General features: G+C 39.6%; 1 protein-coding gene and 2 long non-coding RNA genes across 4 annotated transcripts in view; 2 read left to right on the forward strand and 1 right to left on the reverse strand.

Annotated features, from left to right (window-relative positions):
• LOC127531599 (uncharacterized) overlaps positions 1 to 27,270 on the forward strand; it is a 184,302-nt gene extending 157,032 nt beyond the window's left edge. Inside the window, exon 2 of the long non-coding RNA XR_007938735.1 lies at positions 27,063 to 27,270. This is a non-coding gene — a long non-coding RNA (uncharacterized LOC127531599). The remainder of the gene's footprint in view (positions 1 to 27,062) is intronic.
• The window catches only part of LOC110956702 (Na(+)/H(+) exchange regulatory cofactor NHE-RF1-like), a 42,784-nt gene continuing 18,089 nt past the window's right edge, over positions 2,959 to 27,653 (reverse strand). The window contains exons 2-6 of one of the 2 annotated variants that reach the window (XM_022202346.2): positions 16,400 to 16,570; positions 10,687 to 10,840; positions 6,570 to 6,613; positions 4,395 to 4,514; positions 2,959 to 4,310 (exon numbers count right to left, since the gene is read on the reverse strand). In XM_022202346.2, the coding sequence (XP_022058038.2) occupies positions 4,173 to 4,310; positions 4,395 to 4,514; positions 6,570 to 6,613; positions 10,687 to 10,840; positions 16,400 to 16,570 (627 nt within the window). In that variant the 3' untranslated portion in view covers positions 2,959 to 4,172. Of the gene's footprint in view, positions 4,515 to 6,569; positions 6,614 to 10,686; positions 10,841 to 16,399; positions 16,571 to 27,653 lie in introns of both variants that reach the window. The other variant, XM_051941265.1, reaches the window with a different exon arrangement.
• Positions 6,386 to 14,971, forward strand: LOC127531598 (uncharacterized). Its single transcript, XR_007938734.1, has 3 exons — positions 6,386 to 6,558; positions 6,733 to 6,838; positions 11,265 to 14,971. It is a non-coding gene; the product is annotated as an uncharacterized LOC127531598 (long non-coding RNA).

The following is a 27,653-nucleotide window of genomic DNA, read 5'->3' on the forward strand; positions in this document are numbered from 1 at the left end:
GTCATGCATCAACTACTGCCACTCCTCACTGGCAGGCCTCCCCTCATGCACGGTCAAACTTCTGCAGATGATCCAGAATGCAGCGGCACATCTGGTTTTCAGTCAGCTAAAAAGAGCACGTCACCACTTCACCGGCTTCCAGTTGCTGACCATATACAATTCAAAACCCTAACACCTGCATTTAAAACTACAATGAAACCTCTAACTTCTTCCTGCTCACTATGCTTGGCAAACAAAACGCTCCTGATGAAACCACCACAAGTGGGCGGGTCGATAGCTCGACTCTTCTCCTCTGTGGTTCCCCGGTGGTGGAACAAGTTACCAAACTCTGATCTGCAGAGTCTCTCTCAAAAACCCAGCTCTTCACTGAACACCTTTGTAGTTTGTACTGTAAGAAAGCAAAAAGATAAATAAATACAAATTTCCTATTACATCCACACTGTTTGTAGGCACCACCATCCTAGGATCACACTTGAACTGGTTCTATGACTTTTATCCATGTTGTTTTCTCCTGACTAGATCTGTGCTTGTGTTGTATCTACTCTCAGATGCATGTTGCTTTACATAAACACGTGCTAAATTAAACTGTAGAATTATAGAAATTAGTTGAGTGAATCAAAAATAGTAAAGTTGAAGTCTAAAAAATGAAAGAAATGAGCTGAAAGATGCTGTCAAATGCCATGGAACTCATAGAAACAGGGTGATGGTTGTCTGCAGAATAGTAACTACAAATAATCATATGGTCCATTGTTTGATTTTGACAGTAGCTTCTCTATCTTAAAATCATATGCAGAAACATGCACACACAGTAAAGTACAAAGCTCTTGCAGTGGATGTTTGCTGTCTCAGTTATGATGGCACTTCTTCCCAGTAACGGAGAGGTGTTTTGGTTCCTTCCTACTGTTGAAATCCAAAGAGAACTCTGGATTGTTTGCTTCTCTGTTCTAAATTTGTAAGTTCTTCACCTTACAGTGTTAAAGCTCATGAAATGACATTTGTTGTCAATTGGTGCTACATAACTAAAGTTGAATTGAACTGTCATGTTGGTTAATGCTTTAATATTTCAAACACATTAGTACAAATGTTTGGTTTTTTTTTGACAATTCTCCTCATTTGGTGAATTATTGATTAATAATGCAATTGAAGCTTCAACACACTTTTTCCATCCTTGCATATATAGATACCAAAACTGCTCTACCCCACTGTGGCATGGAAACAGGACCTACTGGATATGGATTTCTCTTGCTGTCTAATGTTTAGCGAATATGGATGCTGGTATAATGTTGTAGGCTTTTGGTCAGGTTCCTCGAGCTTTTCTTGAGTAGTTTTTGTGGTCTGGTGGGGTGCTGTTTTGCTGTTGCCATCACTTAGTGCTGTTGCTATTTTGCAGTGTGTGGATGTATATCAAACCAATATCCACATAAATACCAGGAACCATTTTATCCAGCAGAACATCACAGTGTAATTTAACATCATACACTTAATCTGTCACTTGTTTTATTGTTGCTGATCAAGATATTTACACATCTAAGGAGTGAATTTAACCTGAGGGTGGGTCACAAGCCAAGATGTCCTCAATACAATGCTTCATCCTCATCTCCCCGTGTACTATTAACAGGACAAAATGTGGTCAGGAACTGCTCCAAACTCCACAAAACCAACAAAGCGTTATGCATGACACGAAATGGCTGACAGAAAGAATATAAGAGGTTGAGAAAGCAAAGAGATGAGTAATATATACTGTAGTATGCCTTTATTTCCTCCTCTCAAAGTGCATTATTTATAGAAGCATGACTTAAAACAACAAACTGAGAACACCCTACACCCCTGAATGTACACTCACTGGCCACTTTTTTAGGTACACCTAAAAAAAAAAGGTGGGACCTCCTTTTGCCTTCAGAACTGTGTTAATTTTTCATTGCATACTTTCAACAAAGTTTTGAAAACATTCCTTAGAGATTTTGGTTCCTGCTGACATGATAGTATCAAGCAGCTGCTGCAGATTTGATTCATGATGTGAATCTCCCATTCCATGCAGCCCAAAGGTTCTATTGGATTGAGATCTGGTAACTGTTGTTGTGGGATTTTCTGTTTAACCAGGCTCAAGGTGAGAAAAAAAAGCTTCTATCAGACTGGATCTGTCTTTGAGTCATTTATTATCTTGCAAGTAGGAGAAGGTCAAACACACAACGGCTCGCAAGCTGTTGGTGACGTTCTCTGTCCAATACAGAGTACAGGCGTTCACTTACACAAAAATGTGAATGATATCAAACTCATGCTGTTGCTTGGTGGGTTACACTTAAGACATTATTTGTTCTGACCATTTGAATGTCACAGCTGAAGTGAAGATTCATCAGAGCAGGCAACGTTTTTCCAATCTTCTATTGCTCAGTTTTGGTGAACCTGTGCCAATTGTAGCTCAGCTTCCTCTTCTTAGTTGACAGGAGTCTGCTGCTGTAGCCCATCTTCTTCACAGGTGTGCATTCAGAGATGTTATTCTGCCTTCCTTGGTTGTAACCAGTGGTTATTTGAGTTACCTTTGAATTTCTGTCATCCCCAACCAGTCTGCCCATTCTCCTCTGACCTCACACATCAACAAGGCATTTTGGCCCACACAACTACCGCTTACTGGATATTTTCTCTTTTTCTGACCATTCTCTGTGAACCCTAGAGCTGGATGTTCATGAAAATCTCAGTAGATGAGCAGTTTGTGAAATACTTGGACCAGCCCACTTGGCACCAACAAGCATGCCACGTTCAAAGTCACTTAAATTCCCTTTCTTCTCCATTTTGATGCTCGGTTGGAACTTCAGCAAGTTGTCTTGATCACGTTTACATGCCTAAATGAGTTGCAGCCATGTGACTGGCTGATTGGCTATTTATATTAACAAGCAATTGAACAGGTGTACCTAATAAAGTGGCCGGTGAGTGTATATTGCACAGAAGACACCATGCGAGCACTGGAGAATAGTTTTATTAATTCTCAAATAACAGGATAATGCTCAAGACTGACATTACAGTAAATAAAATGTTTACTGCTAACAGTAACTACAAAAAACTCTTCATAGATTCAGCCATTTGGTTTTAAAATGATCACTGTTGTCAATACTGGACAAATGCATACAATCTACCCAAGCACAGACATTCCTTCTGGTGATCTAAAAGTTACACAGTTATCGTTTTTAAGACATCAACAGAAACATGTAAAAATCTCATAAATTTTCATTTCTGTTGGAGCAATAAAAATATTCAATATTCTAAATATGTGAACTGAGGAGCCATTCACAGCAGCAATGACAGCTGATAAAAGGTGGGATAAGTTAGTCACAATATACTGTAGTTCACATTCAATAAAGTGTGGACCAGACAAAGCGCGGATGAGTGGCAGCACGGGATTTAACCTTCGTTTCAGAGATGAATTTATGTCAAAAGTGTAAAAATATACATGGTATATGATATATATTTATATATATATACATACATTAAAATACAGTTATTTCCAGTTTAAAGCCATCAGCAAGTATTTCCCAAAACAGAGATCAGAGATTCATATTAGAAATCAGTTTATAAAGGAAGCGACATCCTTTATTTTGGAATCATATGATTCTTCAAAAGTACAACAAATAGAGCTCTAATGTGATATTTCTCAAAAAGTTAATAAGAGAAGATTACTACACAAATGAAATAAAAGCAATGAAAGTGATTTTAACTCTTCTGTCAGCTGTTTAATCATGAAAAACTGATCATAAAGCAAAATAGAGATAAAGGAATTGATTGTCTGGCTGTCTTTTTTTTAATGTTGTTGCTCTAACAGAAGACACTTCAGTGTTTTAAATGTTAGTATAAACTTTTAAAAAAGACCGACCTTTCACATTTTCAACACGGTCCAGTTCTCTTTCATTGGCAAATGTATCTTTCATGTTAGTAGCACATTATACCGTTTAATATCTGGGTTATAATAACACGTGGAGTAACAACAATAATAATAGAAGAAAAATGATATATTTTACACAATGGCTTGTCTGGCGCCTTTAGTTAAAATTCTCTTTCGTTGTCATGGTGATTAACAAAATGATCTTTTTGATGTCTTCTGGTAAGCATCCCTACAAAATAAAAGTGTGTGTGTGTGTGTGTGTGTGTGTGTGTATGTGTGCCAGGTGAAGTGAGGAGCCCTATAGGTTGCTGAAGAGTTCATTTTTCTTGGTCCAGTCCATTGGCGGGGCTCTCTTGTTGGAGCGTTTCTGGTGGGCGAGCTCTTTGACCTGCTGCAGGGTCATATTGAGAGCTGGGATGGCATCTGTGATTGGACCCTGAAGAAACAAGGACAAAAAGATGGTGATAGAGAACAGATTTCGGTGAGAACATGCTGCTGTGGTGTATTTTGTGCGTCGTACCTCAGGAGGGGTGTTTGCTGGCGGGGTTGTGAGCGAGGCGTTGGACGAGGCGTTGGATGGAGACGGACTAACGGACAGCTTCGAGTCCCTCTCCGCCTCTTTGGCCACTCTACCATTCACCTGCAGAGACAAACTTATCAGCATCACTTCCTTTACTTCATTACTATGAGCCTGATCTGGCCTTCATGCAGCTGCAGACTTCACCACAAGGGGGCAGACTTGTATTTAAGTTGCTTTTTTCCTATTAAGCTTAAGTGTACTTCACTTAGAAAGACCTATGAAGTGGCATTTATAGCTTAACTGTTTTCAAACCAGCCTTTCAGACATATATTGAGCTTCACAAAGAAAGATTGTTAAAAAAAGTAGAAATAAAATCTGATGGAGGGTTTTTTACTGTTAAACATGTCTTCAGCTGGCTTCAGTTCAACAGTGAGTTTCTGATTTGATTTTGTATTTAATGTTTCTGAAGCAAAATATATGTGTGATCTGCTGTTGAACCATCCAGACCTCCCAGGTCTACATTCTGGCAGCTATCAGTTTTTATGCACCACTGATTTGGAACAAACTTCCAGAAAACTGTAGGTCTTCTGGAACCCTCAGTTCTTTCGAATAAAGCCTGAAGACTTTTCTGTTTGTTTCTGCCTTTCATTAAACCAAACCTTAGGCTCTTGAATATTTTATTTGCACTAATTATTTTCTATCTAATTTTTATTCACTATATAATTCTTAATTGTGCTGAAATGTCTGTTTTATATTGCTTTATGTTCCATTTATACATCGTCTTGCTGCATTTTATGTTTTGTATGAAGCACTTTGAACTGTCTTGCTGTTGAAATTTGCTGTACACATAAAAATGCCTTCCATTACTGCCTATCTCCACAAATAAAGGTATAAAAATGCCAGAGAAATTAAAGATTTCTGCAGTTAAGTCTGTTTAATGATCAAGGAATCACTAAACAGAGATATTTCTTGTGGAGAATATCTGTGGAAAAAGTCATGGAATCTAAACTTTGTTGTGCAAGAGATTCGTGAAATTCACAAAACTCTTCCTTGTTTTTCCTGCTGGCTGAACTACTCGTCACTCATTAATTTTTCTCCCCAGCAACGTGCAGCAGTTTGAATGAGCTGATAAGGTTGCAGGATGAGGAATTTCAATTAATTGCAATATCACCAACATAAACCTTGAAAACCTGATTGCAGTTAAGATTTTTAACCCTCCCTACAGTCTCCCACCTGACTTCTCCCTGACCTCTCGCTCCTCCAACCTTTTGCGCTTGTTACGCAACAATACGTGGAACATGTAACTCTGCTGCTGCACATACAGTTCCACAAGTAACGGGAAGTCCGGGTCAGGCTTCACTTTGCATATCTGGCCGGGTGCCCAAGAGCGAGGCTGACACGCACCGTAAACACAGTACTTTCTTTTAGTTTGTCCACATCCAGGCTGCCATTATCTCGACCCATCAACACTGATTTACATAAAAGTATTCACATGGGAACGAGACACTCCAGTAACCTGAGAGGCCTTTTAGAAAGCATTCCTGTGATACAACTAACAATGAGAACTTTCTTTCAGACACGAACCTAACTCTCCACCAGAAAGTATTTACTCAATATGCCAAACTGCTCCTTTACTCCTTCTGGAAGGTGTTGTGTCTCGTTGGGATTAAATTCAAATCCCTCAGCAGGATTATCATGAAGCTGCTCCATTTTAATACGCCAATTACTACACGCTACACTATCAACTATTTCTGTGTAAACTCTGTGTCAAATAATTCAAAAGTTAATGGAGCTGGGTGGAGTTTTCTACGCAGCGCCACACAATGAGCACCAGAAGGTTTAGACAATGACAGGAAAGTGTGTTCAGTACACGTCTGTGATTATTAACTCTGATGTGGCATACCACACCTGAAAAAAATAAGACCCCTGCTGGGTTGTACGTCTGCGCCACACGAGGAGCTGCAGGGCAGAACTTTTAAAGACTGAGCTATCAGTGCTGCTTCGGCAAAGGAGGAAGTGGCCTCTGCGGGAGACTGACAAATCTCTCCTCGCTTCAAAGTTCAAGTCCTACTTTTGGCTTTGCTCTGGAGCAGATTTTCAAACCAAATGATGTCCTGCAGACCTTCAAGTGTCCCTCAGACTGACAGACCTGCTGCTGCTGCTGGTGAGTCTTACCTTCTCCTCCATCCCTCCGTTAATGACAGGCTCTGGTAGCGGACCTGTCGACAAGGAAATCACACAACAATCACTCATGGTCTCCAGATATACAGCTCTCCCTGCCTTTCTTCCTCACTGTCTCACTGGTCCTATTGTCATCATGGTACTTTATGTCCTTCAGTCCCAGCGAGGCACCACTGGAGCAGAGAGATCCCCTCTGCTAGATCAAGAGTCTTCCTGCAGCTCACCTTTCATTCCACCATCACCTACTCTGTTACATAGCACAGGTATGAGCACACTATCTATTATGCATATGTGGGTCATCTTCTATGAGAAGCTCCCGGTCCACTCTACCTCCCCCTCCTCCTCCAACAAACCATTCAAATATCCAAAGTGGAACATTTTTCCGTCTTGTTTGTCATAGAAATGCACTGACATTCTCATATAACTACAAGCGATATTAAACCACATTTAGAGATGCGGTGCCTGCAGCTTACCTTCCATCCCTCTGATCCTCTGCACAGCCAAAAAAGTGTTCTGAGCTAATTATTGCAGATATCAGCTGGTCCTTCAGAGTTAATTTGAGCTGTGAGTCCTTGGTTCTTTGTTGTGTTTGTGTCCCCTGACTCTGAGAGGAGCCTCTCCAGGTCCTAATACAGCTCCAGCTCTAGGCTGAGAGGCCACTTGGAGAGAGCACCTTGGAAACCAAACAAAGGTTCTGGCCGGCCTGGCTGATCGCAGAGATGCTGTGTGTGTGTGTGTGGATGTGAAAAGTCAATGTGGGCAGGTGTCCTGTGAGTGGGCAGCATGTGAAGTGCAGGCAGTTACCTGGGAAACTCCTCAGTGGAATCTCCCCTGTAGAGCGTTAATATTTTTAATCCTGGACTCAAACACTGCTGGTTAAAAGAGTCAGTGCATTCAACTACAGTGGAGGAAAAAGCTAACTACAGTTGATCAAGAGCTACACTACCATTCAAAGTTTGGGGTCACTTAGAAATGTCTTTATTTTTGAAAGAAAAGCAGTTTTTTCAAAGAAGATAACATGAAATTAATCAGAAATGCAGTCTAGACATTATTAATGTAGTGAATGACTATTCTAGATGGAAATGGCTGATTTTAATGGAATATCTACATAGAGGTACAGAGGAACATTTCCAGCAACCATCACTCCTGTGTTCTAATGCTACATTGTGTTAGCTAATGGTGTTGATTGGCAAATTGATGATTGTGCAAATATGTTAGCATATGAATAAAAGTATGAGTTTTCATGGAAAACATGAAATTGTCTGGGTGACCTAAAATTTTTGAAAGGTAGTGTGTATTTAAGTAGAATTTGGAAATGGTTTTCATTTCGCACTACTTCATGTTTTTACTGTTACAGCCATTAGTACTGTGCTTGTAGGTACACACTGTATGTGCTTTAGACAGCACTGCAGTTATCTACCAGCTCTAATGACTAGAGAGATTAGGATTTCACATAAAAACACTGAAACGCTGATGTGAAAGCTCTTGTCACGTTTGAGATCTTTATCAGCTCCAAGACAAGGGACACCCTGGACAGTCTATCACAGGGTTACATAGAGACAAATAAACACAATTGCATTCACACCGGGCAATTTAGAGTAATAAATTAACCTCAGCATACTCTTGGACCGTGGGAGGAAGTTGGAGCACTTGGAGAAAACCCACGCATGCACAGAGAGAACATGCAAACTCCATGCAGAAAGATCCTGGGAAAGCTTGAACGTGAACCAGGGATCTTCTAGTTGCAAGGCGAAAGTGCAGCTACATTACAGATTTGTGTATCAGAATCTAAATGTGTTTTTTCTGACCAATTACTAATCTCAAGGTCCTTCAAGCTTATCTTGTGACCATTAGGAGACAGCTAGACTTATTAATTAGAAACTTTTCTAATGATACAATAATCCTTTTGGTCTTTTTAAAAGAAAAATACCAAATATTTGATGGATTTTTTTTGTGATATATGATAATAAACTGAGCATTTTTGCATTTTTGACTTCTGATTAGACAAACCAAGTTATCTTAAGACCTCATTTTGACTAGTGGAAAATTATACGGGTATTTTTTTCTGTTGTTTGACAGTTTTAATCAGTCATAAACTTTATTTGCAGTCCTCATTAATATTCGCGTTGCCGCTACACAACGATGTATCGCTACTTCCAATGCAGTAATGTCATATATCCAAGTGCTGTATATCAGCAACAGCAGCAATTTTACTGCTCAACCTGCAGATACTTTGGCTGCATTTTGAAGACAATATTTATGTAATTTTACTTAGTTGTGATTTTTAATACATTCTTTATTTAATTGAGTATTTTTACATTTGGAACTGAATTATATGGAAATTTCTTTCATCACTGTTCAGTTAATTCATTAAAATTACTTGGAAAAACATTATGGACCATAAACAAGTATAATTAGTGAATAAATTTCCTTATTCCCACTTTGACACGGATACAGCTTCCTCCGTTCATGCCCCTGTTGTTGCCATGCCAACAGATGGCAGAATCGTGTCTATATGAGGAGTCTCTTGGTGCTCAGACGCTCCACCAAACCCCCACATCCCTGAGGACCACCTGCTGCATGGTGAGGGGGCCAGCCTGATCAGAGGCTGTATGAGGGCTCCCCCTGGGGGCCTCAGCAGGGACACCAGGATGAGACTTAACCCTCTGAACTCCAGGCAGTTTCTGGGCATTTTTAGTCACTGTGAGACTATTTTTCACAGCAGTACAAGGTCCTGCGTCTCTACGGAAACAGCACAACCATGGCTAGAAATAGAGAGAATATAGTTATTATGCCATTTAGCCGATATAAAGCTAAGAAAAAAAGTAAAGTTGATTTCCTTTGATTATTTATTCTGCAACAATTGAACCAGGAATCAACATGTGCAATATTTTTTCCCACAACACTGGAAAAACGTATATCCATACCATACAATGTATGTCCATATCTGTCTACTACAGTATCTACTTTGTGTCAACACAGCCTGCAGTTTAACCAAGTTGTGCTGAAAATTCCCTGAATTTTCGGCATGTAACTGTTGATTGCAGCTGAGTCATTAATATCTTCACAGTTGAGGAATGCAGAACTATTTGTTTTTATAGAATGAAGTTAGTGTAAACAATGCGTTTTAGCAAAACTTTAAAACAAGACATATACACTAGCAGTCAAAAGTCTGGACACATTCTCATTCAATGCCTCAATTTGTTTGTATTATTTTCTATATTGTAGATTAATATTGAAGATAATTACTTTTCTGTTTACAACATAATTCCATATGTATTCTTTTATAGTTTGATGTCTTCAGTATTAATCTACAATGTAGAAAACAACTAAATAAAAACCACTGAATGAGAGGGTGTGTCCAAATTCTGACTGATAATGTAGAAAAAAAAGTGAATTTAAGCTTATATGTGGTTCATTTCCCTGATGGAAAAGCTAACGATTTGATGATTCTTTCTGTTTTGACAGTTTTGAGCTCTGATAAATGGTGTAATTTTGGCCATTTTTTAAAGACAACAAGCCTTTTAATCCCAGAGTTCAGAGGGTTAAATGCCATCTGATATTCCCTTCATCAATCAAAAACTAAATAAAACCACGTCCCCTTCCCGGCACTTTCAGATGCATCTTGTAACTTTTGCATTTATAGTTGTTTTTAAGTATCAAATTTCAGTGCAAAACTTTAGTGAGAGAGCTCCACTGCTAAGCCTTTAAACCTTAAAAACAATACATTCAGTCAGTGCAGTCTGACTCTGATGTGCTCTATTTATGTCTAAAAGATTAACTTTCCCCTACAGGGCATCAATATTAGGATGAAGAGGGGGGCAGGAAGTGGCTCTCTGTGTCTGTCTGTGATCCTTGGCAGAGAAAGAAAGCAGAAATAGAGCAAGAGAAAGAAAGACAGAAAGAAATAAAGGAGGAGAGGGTAAAGCAGAGCCAAGAATGTGTGTGACTGACTTTTAATTTACTGCTGTTTACTGGAGATGAGGGTACATCTGGTGTCTCTAACGTGTCTGTGAACACTGACTGACCATGAACCCGGAGTGAAACTTTACAGCCTAATTGCAGTCATTCACTCCATCCCTCACAGTAGAGGCTGAATTCATCCTCTCACCGGTCAGATGTTGGGAGGTGGGGGTCACTCGGCACCTCTTGAAGAAGGCGTCTGTTTCCGGGTTGACCACCAGCAGCCGGGTCTCATGACCGCCAGCTTTAATGGCAGCAACTACTTCTGAATGCGTCTTCCCCTCCACTGACACGTCGTTCACCTGAGAAGGGAGGAGAACATATTATTTTTTACATCGTTTAAACTGTGCGGCATGACTGGAAATCCTTCAGTCACTATTGTTTCTCTTTCTGGGCTGTCTGTCTTTGTTCCCACACGGGAGTGAGCAAACTGTTTTTATCACTGTCAGGGTTTCTTTCTCAATATTATCACTTTGTCTGCCAGAGGCTCCGGGGGAGGAAATCCTGTGTGTCCACACACAAACGCACGCTCGCATACTTTCAACAACTTGCAAAACAATCTTCACAAAGTCCTCAACGGCCCTTTTCATTACTCCTCATATTTACAACTGCTGCCATTTAACTCTGTCAGGTGGCTCTACTGAGGCCAGCTGAGTGTTCTAGTGTAAAATCTCCATGGGAAAGCATGTGAGAAATGTCTCAAAGGGTCTGTGTGTGTGTGTTTAGGTCATAGGGTGGACCTGCACGTCTAAGCCAGTCCTACAGAGGAAGCTGGACAATAGCTGCCCGGCCAGTAACAGCAGTAACAATGGCTGTCCGCTCCTCACAAAGCCCCGCTCCTCAGTGGGTGGTGTGAACGTCTGAGGCCCTCTCAGGGACTGGAAACCCCTTTCTAGGCTCCCACAAGGACCCTGCAGTCCCTCTAATCCTTCTGTATTTTCTTTTCTTTCTGCTCCTTCATTTTACTCTGTTTCTTATGCTGTCTGTTCACTTTCTGTCGGGGAGGGAGAGGAGGTGGAGGACAAAGCAACACTGATTTCACCATGTTATAAAAAGTATTACACTGAATGAGTCAGAGATGTTCATTGCGTGTCGGTGGCTTTCTTCTCCTGCGCATGTAATCTTATTTGTTTTTGCATTTAGACACATGTGCAAATGTTGACAGTGAATGTAGCGAAACAAAAAGCAAGCAGAACATTTTATGCAATTAGGAAAACATTTTAACAAGACAGACATACCAGTTAGAGTTTGGACTAAAATATCTGACAGCATAATTAAACCCAAGCGATTAGGACTTCAGAAGCATCACATAGTGGTCTATATTCTGCAGGTCTATAATAAACACCCAAAGAAAAACATCAACCAAAGCATTCAGGGCAGAATAAGGCTGCTATCCACTGATTATTAAGGTTAAATTGTGATTCCATCTCAAATCAAACATCCAAGACATTGAGATTTGAGAAATTACAAACCCTTAAGCTGTAACACCAAAAAGTCCCTTTTGTCAGCTGGTCCTGAGACTTTCTGATTAGATAACAATCTCATACCATCGCTGCAAATCAGAGTCAACAACATCATGACATTAATAAAAGATGCGTAACTGGAACTTTGCAGGAATCAACAACAAAATTCAGAACAAATTGTCAAAATATCTCTTTATTATCAGAGATGCAAATACACTACTGTTCAAAAGTTTGGGGTCACCCAAGCAATTTTATGTTTTCCATGAAAACTCACACTTTTATTCATGTGCTGTAGGGATTTTACAGTTTTATTTTTTGTCTCTGCTCCATACTTCTCACTTTTGTTTAGACCTGAAAATTTTGATGAAGTTTTGTTTCTCATCAGACCAAATTATAGTTACATTCTTCTCTTCTAAAGATGGATAATTCTCAGTATGCAGAGATAATTCCTCTCTGCTGTCTTTATATTAATGCAATTGAGAAAGCTTCGTCCAAAGCTAGATATACGATATATCTAACTTAGAGATCTTGCACATTACTCCCTGTTTTCACACTACCATTCAAATGTTTAGGGTCACCCAGGAAATTTCATGCTTTCCATGAAAAATCACACTTTTATTCATGTGCCAACATAATTGCACAAGGGTTTTCTAATCATCAGTTAGTATTTCAACACTATTAGCTAACACAATGTAGCATTAGAACACAGGAGTGATGGTTGCTGGAAATGTTCTTCTGTACCTCAATGTAGATATTCCATTAAAAATCAACCGTTTCCAGCTAGAATAGTCATTTACCACATTAACAATGTCTAGACTGTAGTTCTGATTAATTTAATGTTATCTTCGTTGAAAAAAAAAGCTTTTCTTCCAAAGATAAGGACATTTCTAAGTGACCCCAAACTTTTGAATGATAGTTCAAATGTGTCAAACTCAATGGTATAAGAGAAAAACACTTTGAAATGTTTGATTTTTTTATTCAGAACTTTTAGACTGCAAGACGACAGCAAAAAGGAAACGATTCTATTAGTGGAGGAACGTAATGACTGACTGCATGTCAGAAGTTGAGTGACACATAATTAAAACATCACTGAATATGGCAATTATCTTGACACAACCTATTATAGACGTGGCACATTCACAAACACAACACAATTAATTGTTTGTCTTCTTTTTGTTTCCATTCTGTTGCTCCTTTTATCATCTTATTCATATCTTCATTCCAGACAATAAATAGTATTTTTTGCTTTTTAATTTTTTTCTTTAATACTTTAGCAATGTCATTGTTTTTATGACAGCATATTGAGTGATATTTTTTGCTTATACAAACTCTTACACACACACACACACACACACACACACACACACACACACACACACACACACACACACACACACACACACAATCTCTGCAGACTGGTAAACAATATAAAAAAGAAAAAGAGATTTCCTGAGCTGAACTCAGAGCAGTTAAGAAGTCGATGACCCCAGTGTGAGGCTGTTACTGCCGAGCTCCCTGACGGATTTAAGACCCCACACAGAGGCTGTTATGTGTGTTGTTCACATTATATTCCTCTTAACTCACAGTTAACTTTGTGAAACTACTTTTCTTCACCTCTGAGAACAGTATTTATTTAAAACTTGCTGGACTGTAAGTCATTACGGATGAGATTTGGAAAAAAATCAAGTTTCAGATTTAACACTGTCTGTGAAACTGGATTAAAAATCTAAATGACTATTTTACAGATTAGTGAAGCTCTACTCTGTTCTAGTGTAGGCTGGTTGCCTTGGAGGCCCTAGATTGTTTTTATTAGCTAACTAGTGGCAGACAATGACTGATTTTATGGAAAATAAAGAATTCCCCATTAAAAAGCAATGCAATGCAGATCACTTTTCTATTACTATTGGATGCAGCAATGACTTTTATGAGTCAGAAGCCAAAGAAAGATTGATTTTAGTCTGACTCACTGGATGTAGGCTGCAGGTAGAAGCCTTTGTTCTCCCACTTCACTATCTGTGGGTTCAAAATTCACTTTACTAAAGTGGAACATTTCAAGCTTTACTGAAGATTTGGATTGTACAGTAAATCATTCCCTTCTAATTTTGTCCACTGATAATCTTTTTTAATGACAGTGCTACCAAAACAATTCCACTCATCACAATTGTGAATGGACACTGAAGCTGCATCCTTTGCTTAGCTTGATTTAAAGAAATGAAGAGTTCATTTACAAAAACAGGTATCTCCGTTTTCAGAAAACTCATTATTTTATTGTTCACTTGAGATAATAATAATAATAACACTAATAATTTATTTTTCTCTATTTTGTCATGTATGTTTCTACTGAGTCAAATCTACTTAACTTCAGTTTCATTGATATTATCTCAAGTAAACAATAAAATAATGTTTTCTGAAAATTTATCAAAACAGAGTTATCTGCTTTTGCAAATGAACTCTTCAGGTACAACAAAGCTAGACTGGATAAGAGAGATTTGTCTATTTTCATATTTTTACTCCGTCAAGGAACGTGGCAGAGGCATGTGACAATCCATGTTGGTTTGTCTGTCTGTTTGTTTGCAGCATTACTCAAAAATGAACTGACGGATTTGGATGAAACTTTTCAGGAATGTCAGAAATGACACAAGGACCACATAATTAGATTTTGGCAGTGACGCGGCTTATGGTCTGGATCCACTGATTTGTTAAGGATTTCCCATTGCAAGATAGCAGCAGGGTGTAACTATGACAACAAGTGAACACTAGCTGCCTGCTGATGATCACATGATCGCGATCATACTACAAATCTACTGCTGCAGACTTATCAGAAATGATACAATTCATTAAATTGTTGGTGTCTTTCCGAGGTACATCAATTCCCGCCACCCGCTACATATTTAGGTCATATTTCGGTATCTGTACATAACGTACACATGCATAACACTTGACTGTTCTCAGCACAAGGTACTTTTGTTTGTGGGTACATCTATATTAAATGGCCACATTCTATGTAGCTGAGATTTCTGATCATCCATTACTATTAAACAAATGCTGCATTGCTACAAAAAACGCTGCATTGCTGACAAAGCAGTATGGGGGAATGTATAGCCTTTGTGCAGCACTGCGCTCCCTGAGTGCTTTTCCTGTGTTTCTTAAGCAGCATCGTTGGCTCCCTGCACTGAAACTAGCAACTCATCCAGTTAGCTGTTGGGTTTGCAGGGCTGTTTGTAAAACTATGAGGGTTTTTAAGTCAGGTGTAGTCTATTACAGTGTTTCACAGTCAGGCATTGGTTCAATATTCACTCTGTAACATAATGGAGCATTAAAAGTGCATGAATCTGTAAAACCACTGACATGAAAGCTTAAACCCTCAGATGTGCTGCATTGTTTCTAATTAGTTCAATCAATCAATTAAAGGTGGACTACTTGCTTGTCTCTAAGTTTTATCAAGTGGATATGATTTACTTAGTACATAGAACTTTGTATCAGTTAAATTAGGTATCAGTCTATTTTTTCTCACATGATATTTGGCTACAGACGTCAATAATGAAAACAATGTATGCACAGATTTTAACAATCTTTGTTTACATCATTATTACTTGATTACTTCATACTTTGTACCTGTAAAATTAATAATTGCATTACAAGACAGGCATGAACAGAGACAATAAAGACTTCCTATTTTAACTTTGCAGGAGCCCTGATTAGACGCCACGCCATTATTCTCTATTTTTACCCAAGTAAAGAAAATCACTAGAGGCTGTCTAGAGCGGAAGTACGGCAGACTAATCAGGATACACTTGCAGCGGGGATATTTTGGGGTAAAATTATTTTCACATAAATGTGATGGTACTTTTTATGCCATATTGTTCAAGGAGCTTCCAGATTGGCAGATAATGTTTTGATCCCAACAGACAAATATTTAATTTGTGAACCTGTCTGATAAATACTCATTGACTGTGAAAAGAGAAAAAAAAGGTCAAGAATATTGTATTTTTCCACTTTCTGTATAGGGGAACTTCTTCTGGGAATCTTTTTAGAAAACTGATTAGCTAAAAGTCAGCTGAGCATCTAATTGTAAATTATTTCAATTAAAAAAAACTGCAGGAAAAGTATGAACATTTATATTAATAGACACGTGTAAATTTACGTTTGCCTGTCTTTCAGTTCAAATCTAAACCTTCACAAAAAAGGGTAGCTTCTGTACCACTTGTCCTGGTTTTTCAAATTCATCGGTCCAGGGAGATGTTATTTTGTATTTTGTCTGCTGTAGCTACTAATACACTGTGCATGTTGTTTCCCAACTGGAAAATGGTCTGAAAGTAAGAGTTATTATTAAGCTAAATAATGTCCCTCATTATACACCATGAACAATTACAGCCTCTCATAGTGTTATGAAAGTACCTGCACTATCCTGTCTTTGGGCTGCAGGCCTTCCCTCTCTGCTGGAGAGTCTTCATCCACAGCTCGGATGTACTGCCCCGGCCGCGCCCGCTCACTGTGCAGGTTGAAGCCATATCCGCTGGGGCCTCGCTGGATCACACAGAGACGAGGCCTCAGCTCAGTGGACACCTCCTGGAAGAGGCAGCAGAAGAGAAAATGTCAATAATTTGTATGGAGCACACCATAATATTAGCTTTCTTAAAAAATACCTCCACCATGGGTGTCTGGTCTGGAAGAACGACAGGCACAAAGATCACGGAGAGCTCCTGCGAGTCGTTAACCATGAATATGAAGCCGAGGCTGAACATGCAGCCAGCTGCCGCATGCTGCTGTGTTGTGCACTGTGCTTTTAACAATCATGAGTAAACCAAAGCTGCTCTCTTAGTGCTCAGTTCAGACAAAGTTATTATTGTGGGTGACTTTAACATTCATGTTGACGTAGACAGTGACAGCCTTACAACAGCTTTTAATTCATTATTAGACTCAATTGGGTTTTCTCAACATGTAAATAAACCAACTCATAGTTTTAATCACACTCTTGACCTTGTCCTGACTTATGGCTTAGAAATTGAAGAGTTAACAGTATTTCCCCAGAACCCTCTTCTTTCTGACCATTTTATGATAACATTTCAATTTAAAGTAAAGGATTGTTTAGCAGCTGAGAACAAATATCATTACAGTAGGTGTTTGTCTGACAATTCAGTATCTAAATTTAAGGAAATAATACCCTCACTGTTTACTTCAGCAACATTTACTGATAAATCAGAAGGCAAATATTATTATTTTACCCCCACAGAAGTGGATTATTATGTTAATAATGCTTCAGCCTCACTGCGTACAACTCTTGATAGTGTTGCACCTGTAAAAAGAAAGTTATATCTCAGAGAAGACTTGCTCCTTGGTATAATTCCCAGCTGCGGACTTTAAAGCAGGCATCCCGAAAGCTGGAAAGAAAGTGGTATTCCACTAATTCAGAGGTAGTGTATGTGGCTTGGAAAAATAGTCTAGTAATCTATAAAAAAGCTCTTCATAATGCCCGGACAACTTATTATTCATCTTTAATAGATGAGAACAAGAACAACCCTAGGTTTCTCTTTAGCACTGTAGCCAGGCTGACAAAGAGTCAGAGCTCTGTTGAACCTTGTATTCCTTTAGTTTTAACCAGTAACGACTTCATGAGCTTCTTTACGCATAAAATAGTTCTGATTAGAGATAAAATTAATCTGGCCCTTCCTACAAATGTCACAGATGCTTTTGAATTGGCTGTTAGACCTGATGAATCTTTAGAATTCTTCACTCCTATATGTCTCTCTGAACTAATTTCAACAGTTTCTACATCCAAACCATCAACATGTCTTTTAGATCCTATCCCAACTAGACTCTTCAAGGAGATTTTACCTTTAATTAATTCTTCAATGTTAGATCTGATTAATCTCTCTCTAGTAACAGGCTATGTACCACAGGCTTTTAAGGTTGCTGTCATCAAACCTTTGCTTAAAAAGCCCACTTTAGATCCAGATGTGTTAGCTAACTATAGACCGATATCCAACCTACCATTTCTCTCTAAAATTCTGGAAAGAACAGTTGCAAATCAATTGTGTGAACACCTACAAAGGAATAATTTGTTTGAAATGTTTCAGTCAGGCTTCAGAGTGCATCATAGCACAGAAACAGCTCTAGTGAAAGTTACTAATGACCTTCTCATAGCATCAGATAATGGACTAGTCTCTATACTTGTTTTGTTAGATCTTAGTGCAGCGTTTGACACAATCGACCACAAAATTTTATTACAGCGTCTAGAACATTCAATTGGCATTAAAGGGACAGCACTGGATTGGTTTAAATCCTACTTATCAGATAGGTTCCAGTTTGTGCATGTCAACAATAACTCTTCTGAGCAGACTAAAGTTAATCACGGAGTTCCTCAGGGTTCTGTCTTAGGACCGATACTTTTCACATTATACATGCTTCCTTTAGGCAATATTATTAGGAAGCATTGTATTAACTTCCATTGTTATGCAGATGACACACAATTGTATTTATCTATGAAGCCAGATGAAACTGATCAGTTAGCTAGACTGCAAGATTGTCTTAAGGACATTAAAACCTGGATGACTTTTAACTTCCTACTGCTAAATTCAGACAAAACTGAAGTCATTGTATTTGGCCCCAAACATCTTAGAAACTCGCTTTCAAAGCAAATAGTTACTCTGGATGGCATCACATTGGCCTCCAGTACTACTGTGAGGAATCTTGGAGTTATTTTTGACCAGGACATGTCCTTTAACTCACACATAAAGCAAGTCTGTAGGACTTCCTTTTTTCACCTGCGTAATATTGTAAAAATCAGGAACATTCTGTCTCAGAGTGATGCAGAAAAATTAGTTCATGCTTTTGTTACTTCCAGGCTTGACTATTGCAATTCCTTATTATCGGGTTGTCCAAATAGCTCTCTCAAACATCTACAGTTGATCCAAAACGCTGCTGCGAGAGTACTGACAGGAGTTAGCAAAAGAGATCATATTTCCCCTATACTTGCTTCTCTTCACTGGCTTCCTGTTAAATCCAGAATAGAATTTAAAATCCTTCTTCTGACATATAAAGCTCTTAATAACCAATCTCCATCATATCTTAAAGATCTGATAGTACCTTATTATCCTAGTAGAACTCTTCGCTCTCAAACTGCAGGCTTACTTGTTGTTCCTAGAATTTCTAAAAGTAGAATGGGAGGCAGAGCCTTCAGTTATCAGGCGCCTCTCCTGTGGAACCTGCTCCCAGTTTGGGTTCGGGAGGCAGACACCCTCTCTATTTTTAAGACCAGGCTTAAAGCGTTCCTTTTTGACAAATCTTATAGTTGGGGCTGACTGGGTGACCCACAGAGGTTCGGCTTGTGTCTTCATTGTACAGCTGACCCCCTCTTGGACGTCCCTTCGTTCTGCCCCTAGTCATGCTGCTATAGGCCTAGGCTGCTGGGGGACTTTTCTTGACGCACTGAGCCCTTCTCTATCTACCTTTACATTTAATATGTATACCGTTATTGCAGTACATTCACTCTGTTTCCCCCTGTGCTATTTCTCCGAGTGTCCCTGGTCCCAGAGCTGGATGCTTCAGATCTGCGGTCGATGTTCCACCAGCTGGTCCAGTCTCCACCATGTCCACTGTGGGATGCTGCTACTGACCTTCCACCAGCCCTCTGCTTCCAATTCCCTTTTTCCACGAGTCAACTCTGCATCGCCTTCAATATACTGTTATGCTAACTTACATACTGTTTGAATTTTACTGCTAGCTATATAAGGAGTATGTTTAATGTCAGAGCCGTACATCATAAGAGTAAACTATGAGTCAGTTTTCAATGTTAGCTTATACTTTGTCTGTGTCACATATCCTGTCATGCATGTATTCAAATGTGTGTTGTGTTTTCCTTGCTTTCTCACCCCTCCCTCTTCTCCCATCCCTCCCCCTTGCCCTCTTCTGTCCTTCTCAACCCGCCCGGCCAGCAGGCAGATGGGTCCCCCCTATTTAGAGCCGGGTTCTGCTCGAGGTTTCTTCCCTGTTAAAAGGGTGTTTTTCCTTGCCACTGTCGCCTTTGGGCTTGCTCTGGGGGTCAGGCATATGGGTTCTGTAAAGCGTCTTGAGACGATTTGACTGTAATTGACGCTATATAAATAAAATTGAATTGAATTGAATTGAATTGAGTCCATCTGACTCCGACTGCTCGCCAGGAAGGAAGCGGGTCTTGGAGGCATGTGATTGGAGGTCTGCTGGGAAGGTTTGTGGAGAATTTGAGGAGAGGGAGCTCTGAGGAAGGGACCGGTTCCGGTGGGTTTCGCAGCCCAGCTCGCTCCAGGCTCCGAGAAGGACAATGGAAGCTGGGCGTCGACCTCTGACCGCCTCCCCTCACCCAGGCCTGCTCTGGGATGGCAGGAAGAGTTAGAGCTGTATTGTCATTCAGGAAAAAACTCAAGCTCAATCCCAGAACCTCCCTTCCGCTGTATGGATGAAGTGGTTTCTTTATTTAGCAGAAGGGGGACTTTAATGGGCTTGTCATCAAGAGGTTAACTCAGTGTATAGAGCCACATCCAGTTCAGGAGGGACAGTCAGGTCGGGATAATCTCTGTCAGTGTGACCAGATCTGACCCGACACTCCCTCCACATCAGAGCTCCCACCCTCAGTCAACTGAGCACTCCAAGACAATGAAGCTCCTATAAATAAGTCAGTGTGAATGAGTCATTTTCTACAGAGAACACTGGCAGCCGCCTTGCTGATTAAAAGCACTTCAAACATAAACGAACTGTGGACATTTAAATAAACTGAACGAGCCTCACTCAACATTTTCTCTCATAATACAACTTGTCACTGACTGTCACTCTGCTGTGATACATAAGATGATTGTTGTCAGCTGACACCATCCCACCTCCAACAAAAATGACTTTTCTCTCAGTAAAACACCTGAAAAAAGTTTTACCTTCGGTCCTGTTTCCAGGAATGACCGATAACAAGGAAGGTATGTTATTTCCAATGGAACTTTTTCAGAAAAACAAGGAAACCAGTTAAAGTAAACATCATTCAAATAGTTAGGGGATGTAAAAAATGAAGACTTGTGCAGAGTGGCGGTTCCAAAACAGGGAACTTTATTTCCTAGAAATCATGTCATGTGACAACAGCACACTGCCCAAAGTGCGCTACTGTTTATTAGTACAAGTCTACTTCTGGACTCAGGACACCAAAAAGGGGGCAGAAATTAAATTGGTGAGCCCAATAACTTGCAGCTTCACTTTTATGGTGTACTTTCAGATGCATTTCTAGCCAACAGAGTAAAATTGTGGACAAATAATGAATAAAAATGCTCATTCTCCTATAAACCATTTGCGTCTTGAGGCAGAAAGGCTTTATTGTTGCATAAATATGCTGACGTGACTAGTCTGAAAAGACTATTTCAAATAAATTAAGAAATTTCCTCTCAGCCTGTAAGTTACACCCTCAGATTGCAACTCCAACTCCAGTGTTTACAACATTTTCACCAGTCTGCAGCACATGTAGCAGAGCACACGTCACAGTTAAAATCCAACAGTGTCTTTGCAGTAACTAGTTTGTGAAATAGACTACTGGAAAGTTAAGTAACAATGTGCATATGTATATATGTTTAAATAATATCAACAAATATATTGATATTGTTAGTTTTTACTTCCTAATAATCTGTATCAGCCCTGAAAATCCAGTATCGGTCTTTGCACAATCACTGATCAACACTGAAGCCGCCTGGCTGCACAACAAGCCACTCTAAAGCTCAATATTTAACCTGCTATATCTTATTTGTTTAATGCATAAAGAAACAAAAGTTCAAAACCAGCTGAGTGACTTGTAACCAGGAACATTCTGCACCCTACCACAAAATTATTAATAAACTCTTAAGCAAGAGTCTTTAAAATGTCTTAACCAAGGATGTAAAAGTCTGGTGTGAAGATGTCCAGTAGCAGCAACAGAAAATGCACAATCCCTATTTGTTTTTAACCCAGATTTTGGAATTAATGGAAAGAAATGTTGAAGCTCAAGACTTAAACACAAACAGTAAAACCTTAAAATCTATTTGGAAATAGCAGACAACCAGAAAAGCAAAGCTAAAACAGGAATAATAAGGTAAAGTTACCAGTTAAATGCAATCTGCTGTAGAGATGCAGTAGTCTAGTCTGGATGAAATAAAAGCATGAAGGACTATTTGTATATCAGTCAAAGAAAGGATTCTTTCAAACTTAGAGGTAAATAAAAGAGCCTTTATCAAAGGATTTAATCTGTTTGTCCTGGATCACGCCTAAGTTCAAGATGCAGATCAGGAGTATTAACAAAACCTAGATGAACAACGCCCCAAAGCTTCTCATCCAAAAGCTCTATGATAGCTAACACTGTTATGCCACACTTCTTCAGATATGATATCTGAAATGCAGGCAGTTCTGTAACCTGTTCTCATCAGTGACGCACATTGACCATCTTTGTCTGTCAAGAGCCTGCTGAGTAGCTGAACAGCTGATTAGATGTTTTCTGATAAGAGCCCTGCAGCTATAGTTTCATCATGGTGGTATGTGATTATAGAAAAAGTAGCTCTTTTTGAAGTGTCACATCCAAACGAGAACAGACTAAAACACCCTTCCTCAAAGAGTCCTTTAAATGTGAAAGTACAGACCAAACAGAGAAGTGGAGGCTGATTTTTATCTCTTTGATTCTGTTGCATTCAAGATTCAAGTTCCAAGAACTTTATTGTCATACACACAGCAGAACCACAGTGGTTACCCTGAATAATGAAAGTCTTATTTTGCGAATTCCCTTCACACACTCACAACTTAAGAACTAAAATAAAAAGAAATAAAAGAGAATATAATAAAATAGAAACAGTTACAAAAATAATTTCTTTGTGCAAATGTTGGCATCTTGTGCTATACTGTCATATGTAAACAATACAATACTGTATGTGAACAGGCGTTGATATGTGGAAAGACAGGAGAAATGTACAAAATATTGCTATTTTTAAGATACTGCAGGTGAGTCAGTGATTTAGTCGCCTGATGGCCTGTGGATAGAAACTGTTTCCAGTCTGGTGGTCCTTGCTTCCACACTCATGTAGCATCTGCCAGACAGCAGTAGTGTGAACAATGTGTGCTGCGGGTGGGTGTGGTCCTTGATGATATTGTGTGCTGTCTTTGTGACCTGGTTGATGTAAATGTTCTGTAGTGGGTGGAAGGCAACTCCACAGATGAATTGTGCTGTCTTAATGACAAGAGACCCTTCTTGTCCTTTCTGCTGCAGTTCCCATATCATACTGTGATGGAAATGGTCAGGACACTCTCCACTGTGCATCTGTAGAAGTTGCTAAGGAGTTTGGGGGACAATCCAAATTTCCTCATTACTTAGGAAAAGGAGTCTCTATTGAGCCTTGATGGTTAGTTTAGCTGTGTGAGTGTTTGAATGTTTCTTATTACTGACTTTCCTTCATCTGAAAGCTTGAAGCCACCTAACAGAGTTAACTGTGAGCTGTGAGATGCCACAGCAAAGCCTTATCTGCATGAAGGCTGTGAATGTGACTGCATTTTTGAAAGAACAAGGAGCTCTCAGTCTGTCACAGCAAACTACCGAGTATGACTCAGAGCAAGTCAGATCACCACGTGCACAGTTTTGAAAGTCTGGAGATGCAACATTGACCCAGACACCCTGCAGCCTTGGCATCAGACTCCCTGAAACTCATCGGTCGCTCTGGTTGATGTTAAGAGAGAGAGGGTGAGGGAGGCCCTGGCAGCGACAACAGAGGAGGGTTTGTGCCGGAGAGGAGTGGAGGGCCGAAGAATCTCCACGCGGGTCTAAAATCTGTGGAATCTGCTGAACACACACAAGCCTGCATGGGAACCTAAGACGGACACGTGTGTGTTTCTGCAACAACAGATGCGATCTAAGTTCTCCATAACGTCACAGTTAGAAAATGAGCTGCTGATGTGCTGCGTGCACCAGAGAGAACATTCATGGGATGTTCTATAAACTCCCAGCTCATATCATAAGTCCTCCTCAAGCAATCAGCTGTGACTGTGATATATTCAGCTGCCTTATCTGCTCTCATTCACACTGTGCATGAGAGCAGACAGGCTCAGTTCTGAGGTCAGGTCAGTTCAGGAACATTTATGTGCTTCTCCTGACACTTTGTTTAGTTTAGAGACTTTCCCAAGCCCCAAAGCATGTGCGAGTACATGATCTGTGGAAGGAAAGCCAATAAAATTATCTACTGATGCTGCTTTTTCAGATTTTGTTTGGTTACAGAGACTCTACAGAAGGGCAGTGGACGTCCAGAATTCTCAAGAAGTATATGTTGTAGTAGAAATCAATGGGAACAGACAGAGATTTTCTAGCACACTAGACATTTTTTGTTGCACCTGCAGAGAACTTGAGTGACTACAGGATTCTTGATTTTGTCTATACTTCAATACTTCGAATACTGTAAAAACACTCATTACAAGATTGATATTACACTGAGTGTCTATTTTTTGTTACCACTCATCAATCTAATTAATATTCCAGTAAATTTTTGTAAATCTTTGTGGGGACTTTGGGCACTTCCAAAATAAGCTCAGTTCTGTGCACGTGTTGTTTGACACTCCTCACCATCATCAATACTTCTGCATCACTTTAAGGTCACTCTGTAATCTCCTATTGTGTAAAATGTTCCTTTTGCCCTGCCCTCTCTAAAAAAATTAAACAACACAAAACTGTGTTTTGAGATGAACACACACTCTCAGTGACACAAACTTTCCCTGTGAGGAGGGAAGTGTTGAACAGGAACTGTTGACACATCTTCCCTCAATATGCTTCCCTCTGCGTTGGTTTAACTTCCCAACATGAAAGAAAAATCAATACACAAAGAGTACATGCACAGAAACACATATGCACTCATGCATGCTGCCATGGTACAATAAATTTTCATTAGATTGCATGTAGAGGATGAAGTGAATAAAAATGAACAGCCTTTAGAGCCTCTAAAGGGATGATAAATAGATTATGCTGCTGTATTTGACAGCTAAAGAATGAAGGCAGTAAGTGAAACATTTTGAGTAGATGCACACTTTGTCACATTCAGAATCATGAATAATGATACAGATAAAATAAGTTTTAATCAGTTTCTGAACCCTCTTTAATATTACAGTTATATTTTTTAAACAAAAACAACCTGACAAAGTCTGGAAACTTGACAGATTCCAACAGGATGTCTGAGTTTATCCTTAGACAAAGAGGGGACAATAATCTAATAGAAAACAAGCTTATAATGTCAAAAAAAGAAAAAAAAATGAAAACGTTTAAACTTGGTAATGTTTTAAGTACCAATAATCTTAATAATGTATATTTCTGCATGTTTTCTTTCTTTTTTTTCACCTGAACCAAACAGGGACTGTTTAACATGTGGTGTGTGGACAAGCTGCTAGCCATGCTAGCGTTACAAGTGTATAACAAAAAAAAGCACTCAGAGTGTTCAGTACTCCACCAAGGCTGCTCAGTGACTGGATCATTTCTGATGGATAAGTCCTGATAAGTCTGCAGCGGTGGATTTGCAGTAGGATTGCAATCATGTGATTGTCAGCACGCAGCTGACGTAGTGTTCACCTGTAGCCATAGTTACAGTAACGCCATGTCACTATCTCCATCCACCCATTATTTATACACCGCTTTATCCTCAGTCGGGTCACAGAGGGGCTGGAGCCTATCCCAGCTGACTTGTGGTGAAGGCAGGGGACACCCTGGACAGGTCGCCAGTCTGTTGCAGAGCTACATATACAGACAAACAATCACACTCGCATTCACACCTACAGGAAATTCAGAATAATCAATTAACCTCAGCATGTTTTTTGGATTGTGGAAGGAAGTTGGAGTACTCGGAGAAAACCAACGCATGCACAGGGAGAACATGCAAATTCCATGCAGAAAGATCCCGGGAAGGCAAGGATGTAAACTGCTGATCTTCCAGCTGCAAGCCGGAAGTGCTCATGCTGCTACACACGTGGACAAAAATGTTGGTACCCCTCAGTTAAAGAAGGAAAAACCCACAATTCTCACTGAAATCACTTGAAACTCACAAAAGTAACAATAAATAAAAATTTATTGAAAATTAAATAATCAAAAACAGCCATTACTTTTGAATTGTTGATTAACATAATTATTTAAAAAAACAAACTAATGAAACAGGCCTGGACAAAAATGATGGTACCTCTATAAAAGATTGAAAACTATTTGACCAGAGTGACATGATTAACTCAGGTGTGTCATTTAATTGACATCACAGGTGTTTCCAAACTCATAATCAGTCAGTCTGCCTATTTAAAGGGAGACAAGTAGTCACCCTGCTGTTTGGTGAAAAGGTGTGTACCACACTGAACATGGACAACAGAAAGCGAAGGAGAGAATTGTTCCAGGACATCCGAAAAAAATTATAGACAAACATCTTAAAGGTAAAGGCTATAAGACCATCTCTAAACAGCTTGAAGTTCCTGTGACAACAGTGGCTCATATTATTCAGAAGTTCAAGACCCACGGGACAGTAGCCAACCTCCCTGGACGTGGCCGCAAGAGGAAAATTGATGACAAATTGAAGAGACGGATCGTTCCAATTGTATCCAAAGAGCCCAGAGCAACCTCCAAAGAAATTAAAGGTGAACTCCAAGGCCAAGGTACATCAGTGTCAGATCGCACCATTCGTCGTTGTTTGAGCCAAAGTGGACTTCATGGGAGACGACCAAGGAGGACACCACTGCTGAAAAAAACTCATAAAAAAGCCAGACTGGAATTTGCAAAAATGCATGTTGACAAGCCACAAAGCTTCTGGGAGAATGTCCTTTGGACAGATGAGACCAAACTGGAGCTTTTTGGAAAGGCACATCAACTCTATGTTCATAGACTCAAAAACCAAGCATACGAAGAAAAGAACACTGTCCCTACGGTGAAACATGGAGGAGGCTCAGTAATGTTTTGGGGCTGCTTTGCTGCATCTGGCACAGGGTGTCTTGAAAGTGTGCAAGGTACGATGAAATCTGAAGACTATCAAGGCATTCTGGAGAGAAATGTGCTGCCTAGTGTCAGAAAGCTTGGTCTCAGTCGCAGGTCATGGGTCTTCCAACAGGACAACCATCCAAAACACACAGCCAAAAACACCCAAGAATGGCTGAGAGAAAAGCGTTGGACTATTCTAAAGTGGCCTTCTATGAGCCCAGATCTGAATCCCATTGAACATATGTGGAAGGAGCTGAAACATGCCATTTGGAGAAGACACCCATCAAACCTGAGACAACTGGAGCTGTTTGCTCATGAGGAGTGGGCCAAAATACCTGTTGACAGCTGCAGAACGCTCATTGACAAATACAGAAATCGTTTAATTGCAGTGATTGCCTCAAAAGGTTGTGCAACAAAATATTAAGTTATGGGTACCATCATTTTTGTCCAGCCCTATTTCATTAGTTTGTTTTTTAAAATAATTATGTTAATCAACAATTCAAAAGTGATGGCTGATTTTGATTATTTAATTTTCAATAAATTTTTATTTATTGTTACTTTTGTGAGTTTCAAGTGATTTCAGTGAGAATTGTGGGTTTTTCCTTCTTTAACTGAGGGGTACCAACAATTTTGTCCACGTGTGTATCTCACAATACAGAAATCTTAAAGAAATCCATGGATCCAGACTATAAGCTGCATCAC

Source organism: Acanthochromis polyacanthus, chromosome 21 (assembly GCF_021347895.1).
Source record: "Acanthochromis polyacanthus isolate Apoly-LR-REF ecotype Palm Island chromosome 21, KAUST_Apoly_ChrSc, whole genome shotgun sequence".
Taxonomy (NCBI): Eukaryota; Metazoa; Chordata; class Actinopteri; family Pomacentridae; genus Acanthochromis; species Acanthochromis polyacanthus.